This window comes from Akebia trifoliata, chromosome 10 (genome assembly GCF_017979445.1).
Source record: "Akebia trifoliata isolate Shusen 1 chromosome 10, ASM1797944v1, whole genome shotgun sequence".
Lineage (NCBI taxonomy): Eukaryota > Viridiplantae > Streptophyta > Magnoliopsida > Ranunculales > Lardizabalaceae > Akebia > Akebia trifoliata.
Genome location: NC_141384.1, coordinates 31,461,202 through 31,471,692, shown reverse-complemented (window position 1 = coordinate 31,471,692; position 10,491 = coordinate 31,461,202). Strand labels below are relative to the sequence as shown.

Sequence of the window (10,491 nt, the reverse complement as noted above, 5' to 3'; positions counted from 1 at the left end):
TAAAATCACTAAATAAACTAATAAGACTTAGGAAGTATTTAAAAAATGTCCTTTCATCAAAGTTGTTTAAGTAATTTTTCCTTAATTGTTCGGTTTTGAGAGCTTGAGGCTCTCTCCATCAACGATCGTAAATTTTGAAAATTGTAGGACTTCTCTGGCTTGGATTATTGGTGTTAATTATCTCCGTCAAATAAGGGGTTGAGATGAGATGCATTTTTTTCGTTATTCAATTTTTATTTTTTGCAATCCCTACCATGAAAATGATCCCTGGGTTGAGGCAATTATATTTTCCAAAATTCTAGTGTCAATTGTAGTACCAACGGTTAGGATAGGAAGTTAGGAATATCTTCAACACTGATCCCTAGGATCCCACAATTCTCTTCTCACCACAATCTCAGCCATTTCAACTTGGACAAGTCGTTAAACGTGGCGTAATATAACTTGCTTCTCACATTAACAGAAATAACAAAATTATTAAATATTTCATTAACTTATCGTCATCGTCGTCGTCGTCATCATCATCATCGTCAAATAAAGGGAGAAATTAATCCCTAAATCTCCAAATATACATACAGAAATACTGGTAATAAATTAAAAATCAAATACACAAATACATCCATCATCTTCAAGCTCTAAAACAACCAACGTTATGGTGATGATGTTGGACGGATCTCTCCTTATCAATCAGACCCTGAACGTGACGGAATTCCTCCACGTGGCAAGGAATGGTGATAGTGCCCTTTTGATCGAATCCATACTCTTCCTCAGCTTCCTTCAACAACTGCATGAAGAGTGGGTGATTGAAATATATAACAGGGATCACGAACCTTTTCTGCTCTTCATAACCTTTACCGACCATGATTGCAAGATACCCTTTAGGGATATCTCTCATCTCCCTCTTCACATGATGATGATGATGATGATGATGAAGGTTAAGATGAAGATGGAGAGGAGATGAATCAAGAAGAATGCCCATCTCACAACACAAGACAAAGGGGCACCAGCTATTATTTTTCTCTTTCAGAACTGTTATAAGAAAACAAAACAGAAAGACCAAGGATCAGAGCCAGAGAAATAATCTAGCTTGAAAAGGGTACTTAGAGAATAATCTCTTAAGGGTTTATGAACGTTGGACATGATAGATGATTCAACACATGCGAACCCTTAATGATGAAGAGGTTTTGATGTGAGAGAGATGGATAGAAGGGAAGATGGGTTTTTATAAGATGTTGAAGTCTTGAACAGGGTGGGTGGGTTACTTGTTTTGTACACAAAGTAGGGTATCTACTGTGGAAACCGTCATAAATTTAGTCATAATAGCCATCTAGACGAAAGTTCGAGAGTTTAGACTATTAATTTCTTATATTTATGAGAGTCAGTTCAAATTTCGGTTCTTCAATTAAAGAGTCCTGATTTTCTATGGTATCCTTGTGGAGAATGTATATCCCGAAGAAAAAATCTATGATTTCATCGGCCAAGTATTGACCGAGTGAAACTTTCTAATTAGAAAATCTTTATTCTTAATTAAATTAGCTGTCTTGACAATTGACACCCGCGGCTTGGGAAAATGCCAGGAGCGGAGTTGTAACATGGAAAATAGATTCGGACGTAAGATAGGCTCTTCCTATCCTTCCTTATCCCACAAACGGCCTTTACGCTATTAGAAAATTTTGACCTCATCTCTCTGTTGGAAAATGCTGGAATTACACAACCGACCCATAAGACTGATGAAAATGACATGGCGGGCGACCATGTCACAGAAAAGCATCTCTGCTTTTGTTCATGCCACCACATCATTGTACAAGGGATCCCTTGTGTCACTCCAGAACAACTCTTTTGTTGTTTATTTAACATTCGCTTTTGCAAAACCTATTTCTCCACCTCAAGAAAATTCTCTAATATTGATATATTTTTTAATATACTTAGGGAGTACAACTTGGGCGAGTTGGATGATGAATCGAGACTTAACCCAAGTGGTAGAGCCCTTAACCCAAGCTCGCTCAACCTGATTATCAAACCTGACCTCATTAATCCAAACTTTAGCTTCTAAAATCAGGTTGAGGTCCAATTAATCTACATATATTAGGTGATTTTTGGCAGATTGTATGAGTGGGACAAGTTGGACTTGTCAAACAATCCCAATTTCATTTTGATCAATAAAAAAATTTTATGTGAAAAAAAAAAAAAAAAATTCAACGTTAGAAAAAAATAACCGCTAGTACATAAAATTGCATACAATCTCTAAATCAACCATTGAAAAAAGATTTAGACAAACCAAACAAAGTGAAAGCTCACATTAATAGTATCCAATTATTAAAAAGCCACGATAATAAAATGGAAACAAAATGCTAAATTTAACAGTAAAAAAAAATAATAATAATTCTCAATGATGTTTCACTTCAATCCTTAGATCCTAATGTCAATATTATTCTTAGAGAAAATAAAAATATAAGTAAAATAATTAGTTATCAAAAATATATGGAGGAAAAAATGATTAAAAAAATATTATAAATAAATAAAAATATATAACTTGTATTTAAGAAAAAAAAAAAATGTATAGATTAGCATATAACATCGAGTTCAGGTTGAGTTGGGTTGCCTGAATCCTCAACCTAGTTCAACCTGAATTAAGGTCAAGCTGAATATTCTAGTGTAAGCTAAACTCATTTTCTACATAATTCAACCCAAGCTCACCCATCAAATGGGTTGATCTCGACACAAGTTTCATTAGAGAGAAAAGAAAGGATGATTTATTTGATTAGAATCCCTAATTTGGATAAGATTCCTAATGGAAAGGAATTTTATTTGGTAATTACTATTTCAAAGAAAGGATGATTATTTTTAGCAATATTCTTAATTCTATAAAAAGTGGAGAAACCCATGTAAAGAGTTTTTTTTTTTTTTTTTTTTTTCAGTAGAGAAAAGAAATTGTAAATGGACAGAGAGAAAGAAAAATTGTAATTTGTAAGAATGTAGATCACAAAAATTTAAAAATTTTGAATTTTTTTTTTTGAAAGATAATTTTTCAATGTTGGATTTTAATTGAAATTTGAGAGTTTTGTTCACAGTCAACCTAAAATAAATTCTTTTTTGATTTTTCTTTCTTTGATTTAGACCATGAACTCTGGCTGTGGTGCTATTATGTGAACATGGCAATCCATATTGGCCAACAACCCTTAAAAAGAATTGACATCTTAAAGTTAGTCATGTTTACCTAATTCATTTTTGCCACGCAGATAATGGGATTACTTGTTTTTTTTTTAAACAGTAAATAAATAAATAAATGTTTTAGAGTAAATTAATATAATATAAGAAAACGTGAATCTAGATGGTTAACCCCATAAGAAACTTCATCGTGGGGACACGAAATTGGCCACCATTCTCCATGAGACCGTAATCGACATAACCGCTAACATAGGAATTGTTTGACTAATAAAGCCCAAACCCGTTCAAACGTTCCATCCAAAATTCAAGGAAATTAGACCCACCAGGGTTTGGGAAGAGATGCTAAGTGAAGGAAAGTGGGCATGACAACTGTATGAGCCCTTCAAAGTGGGTTTGCTTTTGAATAAAGTAAAAGTAAGGTCCTGCTTCGTTGCTTCCTTCATTTTGAAAGTTTCTTCTATGAGAAATTAATTGAAAATGATGTAAATGCCCCCATTTTCAACCTCTTGAGTAGAGTTCTTGATTTTTCTCCCAAAATTCAATTGTGATCAATCTATAAAAGTTAAAATATATATATATATATATATATATGGTCCCGTTCAGCAACAAACATTTGGCAAAACATTTTCAAAACATGGGTTAGAGGTCTTGGAATGAGCTGATTTTTGGTGAGGATGATCTCTACGGTGAGGAGATCATCCTCACCAAAAATCAGCCCATTCCAAAACTTCTAGACCCAGTTTACAAGTTGAAAAATCGTGGACCGTCCATTTTTGTAAACCGTTTTTGATGGGGTTAGAAGTTTTGGAATGGGCTGGTTTTTGTGAGGATGATCTCCTCACCGTTGAGATCATCCTCACCAAAAATCAGCCCATTCCAAAACCTCTAACCCATGTTTTGAAAAATGTTTTGCCAAAAGTTGTTGCTGAACATTTCCCTTTTATATATATATATATAATATATATATATATATAATATATATATATATATATATATATATATATAAAACTAGTCTTCAACCTCAAGATTTTCTCTCCATCAATCTTCTAAACCTCAAAAACAAAATAGGTTTTTGAGGAATGAAAATTAGAAAGTCTTTTGGCAAGAAGTTGAAGATAATGGATTAAAAATTAATGAAGCATAAATAAGGTAAAATATTTCACTTTAAAGGTTGAAAGGTGGGTTTTTATTTTGAAGAAAATGATTTTTTACCTAGAGATTGAAACTGAGGTAATTTTATGTAATTCTCATCGAAGACTAAGTAAAGGTTATCATCCGGTACAATTATATCAAGTACTCACTAAGGTATATCCTTAAGGTGATTTAGAGACACCCCTTCATGTCATAACGTTTTTTAACTGATGATGTCGTATCCTTTGTCCTCTTTATGTCGTGAAAGACTAATTAAAAGTAGCCTAAATAATGTCATCTTTAACCTCTAAACCAAAAGCCTTGATTTTTCTTTTCAAAAATGGTAATGTTAAGTCTCTAGGGTAAGTTTTTTTTTTTTTTGTCCCGTTCTCATCTTCAATCTTAAAACTCTAGCTTCATTGATTGTGAAACGGATGCAAAATGATGAAAGAAAAAAAGTCCACCTAGCCTTACTAAGTTAGTAAGGATTGCACTCTTACCAAGAGCCTTTGCGCTCATCTCTTGGCAACCAAAAACATGTACGATGCTTTGGGTTGTTGGGGATGAAATTCTATGACTATTGAAAAAATAAAAAATTATTTTCACAGTTGTATTTTATTTTTAAGTTTGGGAGTTATGTCGAAGTTCAGTAGTTGTACATTTTCAATACCTTAGATCTAGTTCAAAAGAAAAATTTTATTCTTTCTTATAAGATTTAAGTAATTCGATAAAGCTTAAAGGAATGTGTTGTTGGATTTCTCGTGGTAATCCACTTGAGCAAAACAATCCTTAGTAGCGCTCAAAATCTTACTATGATCTTAGAGTCGTGCTAATCTAGCTACCCCACGTGGCATGTTCAATTGACTCTCTTGATGTGACTAGTTCGGTATTCATAGATCTATATGCCTCAGGATACACATTTTTATGGGGAATTGCAAAGAAAAATGTTATTAAGGAAAGGGTTTCACAAAGAAACATGGACTTCTAAGCAGATATTGAAGATAGGGTCATTTAGGTCATATTATATTGGTATAAAAAATAAAATAAAAAAAAGTGAAAGAGATTTAAAAACAAAAGTGTATCCCACATAATAAGCAACGGATACATCAATGTAAAGTTCGTTCTTGGAATAAAATAACTATAAGTAGTAAAGCACAAGGTATCATCGCCCACTCAGCTCCCATTTTCGGTCATCTTTTAATAGTCAGAGACAGCCTACCACGCGCCCAAGAGCCAATGTTGATCTTTCAACTCCATTTTGAAATCAAAAAACCAGATCATTATTTTTGTCAACAAAAGTCGCTTAAATTGCGGAGAAGAGATGGTGACCTTAATTATTATATATCTATATGGGTCAGGTTTCATGTACACATATATCTACAACATGTTTTATTCTATATGACTAAAAATTTCGGATTGAACTAATTTTTAATGAGGATGATTTTTATGACGAGGAGATCATCCTCACCAAAAATCAGCTTAATCCGAAACTTTCAACCTCATCAAAAGTTATTTATAAAAAATGAACAGTCCACGATTCTCCAACTCATAAATACGAGATTAAAAGTTTTGGATTAAGCTGATTTTTGGTGAGGATGATCTCCTCATCATAGAGATCATCCTCACCAAAAATCAGTTCAATCTGGACAAAACACGTTGTAGATATATGAGTAGATATGTGTGTACACTGATCATGATAAAAAAGTTAATGTACACAAGAAGAAAGAAATGTTGATCCTACTGCACAGATGGCCCACTTAATAATAGTGGCAGGACCTGGGCTAGAGATCAACCACAAATTTGTGACTGGCACTGCATATCTGACTTCTAATTGTATGAAATGGATTATTTGTCTAGGGGTCGTGATAATACGCGGCTGATGTGGCAAGGGCATAGAATCATAGATTTTTTTCATCGGGATACACAGGAAAAAGATTTATGATTCTGTACTCTTGCCGTGTCAACTACATATCCAACCCCGTGGATTCATCATTGTTCTATAACTAATTCTTCTTCATCCTGACCTAATGTCAACTAAATAAAGTTGGCAACATGAATTATGATGCACTATTCCACTCTCTTGGGTGTGAAGCCTGCAACACCTTGTCATCAACTTTAAGCCATCAATTTTTTTTTTTTTTTTCAAAAGAAGAGCACTTAAAAGAGGTTTTTTTTTTTTTTTTTTCTTAAAAAAATAGATAATAGTATTCTTGGGTGACTCACTGTGTGAGTGGTAGATAGATGTATATTATATCATTTTTTTTTTTTTTGTGGTATAATAATAGAATAATGATTTTCCAATGGTTCCCTCTAACATAAGCTCCAATGCACCCCCTGACGTGTCATATGCTAGAACAATTGATATTTTTCTCAGGATACACAATTGCACATATTTATGGGGATGTGCAATTGTACATCCTGAGGAAAAAGATTTGTGGTTCTAGCCCATGTCACATATGGGGGCGTATGTCAAATGTGGCGTCAAAAAATCACGATTCATAATAATAATAAGGGGAAGGAGAGAAAGATGAAATGATATAAGGTTTTGTATGATTGAGCATTTTATCTTCAAAAATAATTTTCCACCTTTGAGTGACTTTTCTTATTGGGTAGGAAATGATCTCTCAGGTAAATGATTTTCTCGTCTTCTAATATTATTATCTCAGTGTTTCCTTTACCCCTTAAGTTTAAACTCAACTTCCTTGTTAACATTTTCTTGGATGCAATCAAACAATGGAATACATTTTTTCAAGAAATATATTTTCATTTGACCATTTTCAAAGGAATTCATATTCCTTAAGGAATTATCTACAATCATACAGAACCTAAAGAAACAAAATTTCCTCATTATTTACAAATTTTTCAATAAAGAAATCATCCTCAAATCAAGTCATTGGTTTATTTGCTTAAAATCTTTATTATTGTAATGAAAGAACAGTGAGTATTGTTGATACAAATCACATTGATTTCTCTTTAAATAACAAAAATGACCTTTAATTATATTAAATGGCAGAACACATTATAGAGCTGACTAGATTATTATTTGAAATTTCTAAAACATTATCCTCTTATAATAATGAATTAATTTTCAAATGAATTCCTTAAAGTTTTGTAGACACACCCTCCATGTTTTGGAGAATATTTTAGATACCACCCCCTATGTTTTCATATCGATCACATGTTCCCCTTGAACTCAGCCTTCTCTAATAGACTAATAGAAAATGACAAGGATGCCCTCATCTTCAACCTATAACATTAAAAATCTTGATTGTTTTACTAATAGATCCTTGATTTTTCATCTTCAAAATCAATTATCTTCCACCTTAAAATTCTGTCTGCTTTAATTTAAGAATGGAAAAAAAAAAATCCCATGGACTGAAAACCCATCCCAATGTTAGATCCAAGCCCAATCCTAGTCTAGACCCAGCCCGAATTAAGCCCAACACTACATGAAAACTGGAAATTTTGACAAGAAAATTAGATGGCCAAGGCTCACAAATTTTACAAACCGAATTTTGACAGACCAAGGCTGTTGAAACTTTTAATGTTCCTCGATTCGATGCCTTGGAGCCAACAAATTTCTCACATCCTCCATTAATTTGACGGTTTCAACTCGTTGAAAAAAATAATTCTACAATGAAAATTTCCACGTCTTGGTCAGTCAAATTTTATGAAATTCAAGGACCTTGGGTCGTCGAATATCGGCATTTTTCACATCGTGCAAGCCCAATCATTCATAGAGTGTAATTTGAACATATTTTGATCAATGACTTATCAAAAATTATAACTGATAAGTAGACAATCTGAATTTTAAGTTGCTCAACATACTATCACTTTGGCTTGAAGTTTTTATTTAAAGTCGTGCAACAATTGAATCAACTCTGCAACTTTACGAGATAACGATCCGACTTTTCAAAAATGCCGTGAAAGATTTTTAAAACTTTAATTTGAATACAGCTAATAATAGACAACCACATATCTTTTTTGAATATTACATGCTAAAGAATTCATTTAAACAAAAATGATTAACAGATTCCGCGAAGCAGCAGTGTGTGCTACAACATCAGATGCAAATGTTATCTGATTGTAGCGTGCTTCAGCTATATATAGCTCACCATATGGCATTATCACTTGCGATAGTTGATCTGACTACCATTGTTTGTGTTCCAAAGCTTAGCTATGGCTTTGTAGAAAGGAAAGCAAGTAATTCACAGGCAAATCTTTTCTATGGATCCATGAAAAGGACCCCCCAATAGGATGCAACTTGATTTCGTAAAGCTATGGCCATTGTTTTACTTTTAGTGTACAAGATGTTTCTAAATTCATAATCTCAACTATACAAATTTCCTATATTAGAAAAAGGGCCATAGTAGGATGAGCCTGAAGCCCACTTTTTATTATGGTCAGAGGTTGGGCGTAATCTTGGACCTTAGATAGAAGCCCAGCACAATTAATTTTAGGCCCTAAAGTCGAAACGCACGAATTCATTTATGGGAAAATACCTCATTATTCTAAAATAATAAATTCATATATTCATAAGTAATGCAACTGTAAGACATGATGATCAAGAAGTTTATAAGGCATATCGATTGCTAAAATTGAAAAAGAAAATGGGACAAAATATTAACACGATATACCATTCGATAACCTAACATACCAACAAATTAATCTCAAATTTTATAAACCAAACAAAAGGTTTCCGTTTTTTTTTCTCCCCATTTTTGAAGATTGAAATAGGAAATTGATTCAGTCATCGGCACAAAGATCTCATCCGAACGATCAAAATACCCTTTGGAGTTGGACCCATTCAAGATCGGAAATTTCTAACCTCAATAGCAAACAAAGGTTGAAATGGGTTCAACTCTAATAATTAAGTAGGAATCCTGAATTAAATAACATCCTCATATCTCAGCCATTGGTTTGATGTCCTAACAGTCACTCACTGCCACCGGTTTCCCTCCCAACACAACCGGTAACCGGTCTTCCCTCCTCCACTGGCAGCTCGTTCCTCCGACGGCCAATGCATCTGCAATTGGCCTAATTACCAGAATACCCTCCCCAACAATAGCGCATGATAGCACTGTGAGGAACACAACAAGACCGAGCCCATCGAAGGTTGCTTCATATGGTTCCCACATAGTCGATACAGCAAGAAACACAATTTGTGTGGGAAGAGATAATAGAATCACAGATGCAAGCACGTGGATTCGAACCCTCAACCCTTTATTAATTACAAGAGACACCACTTTCCAACAAGCCAACAAGAAACACAACACGTAAATAGTTGCAAATGTGCCAAAGATAATCGTACTGAACAAAGGATACGTGCAATACACCATGTCACCACCAGAGCCGAAACCCTTCAAGATCACAAAACTTCTAGAGAAGACCTCAGGCAAGTTGTTGCTTGTCGACGTAAAGAAAACGAAGAATACTTGTAACAAGATAATGGGGAGGCAAAAAAGGAATATAATTGCTATAGCTCTCCGGAACGTATCGTCTGGATTCTTTCTCTTTATGGAGAAGTTAACGAAGAAGAGAAGGATGACCAAGAAGCCAGGCTCGAAGAGTCCTTGGGACAAAACAACGTGAATCTTGCATAAGTTGGTTTGTTGGGTTAGAGTTAGAGATGAGAAATAAGGAAAGACGTGGCGTCGTATAAAAGGGAGACGGAGGAGATCGGTGAGAGCCCAGAGACAGATAAAGGAGACAAGAAGAATTCTAACGGACCAGAGAGAGTTGAAATCTTTTAGATGATGAGATTGTTGTGTCTTGAGACGAAAATATAGGATGAATGTGAGGCAAAAGAAGGAAAATAGGAGGATAGCAGAGATAAAGGAGAGGGTGATTAGATCCGAAAACGAGTCGAAAAGTAGGAGTAATGGTAGTGGGACCATCGCCCGTTTGATTCTTCTTCTGAGTATGAAATTGGTTCAATATCGTTGTTGTTGTTGTTGTTGATGATAATGGTGATGATGACGATGATGGGAGAGAGATGAAGATGATGTTATTCTTCATTAATTTTTTGCGTGAGAAGACGTGAAGAAGAAGATGTTTGGTGGTGCATTTGGTGCTTGGGAGGAGAAGGGGGGTATTGCCCCCTTTCCCAAAGGTCGAAACCAGGCTGGTACAGTGCTATCGATTGACGTAGTTAGCTGCGGAGAGAGAGGAGAGGGTGGTGATGTTATGAATAGG

General features: G+C 34.4%; 1 protein-coding gene and 1 pseudogene across 1 annotated transcript; both read right to left on the bottom strand.

Moving 5' to 3' along the window:
• Positions 1-459: 459 nt before the first annotated feature.
• On the bottom strand, positions 460-1,300 carry LOC147393905 (auxin-responsive protein SAUR32 pseudogene; annotated as a pseudogene).
• A 7,924-nt stretch (positions 1,301-9,224) lies between these two features.
• LOC147393904 (uncharacterized) lies at positions 9,225-10,193 on the bottom strand. The gene has a single exon (XM_086455147.1). The coding sequence runs from the start codon at positions 10,191-10,193 to the stop codon at positions 9,225-9,227; it is 969 nt and encodes a 322-aa protein (XP_086311273.1).
• Positions 10,194-10,491: the final 298 nt, after the last annotated feature.

Coding starts and splice junctions, on each gene's coding strand:
- LOC147393904 (XM_086455147.1), bottom strand. CDS start 10,193: ATGGTCCCACTACCATTACTCCTACTTTTCGACTCGTTTTCGGATCTA.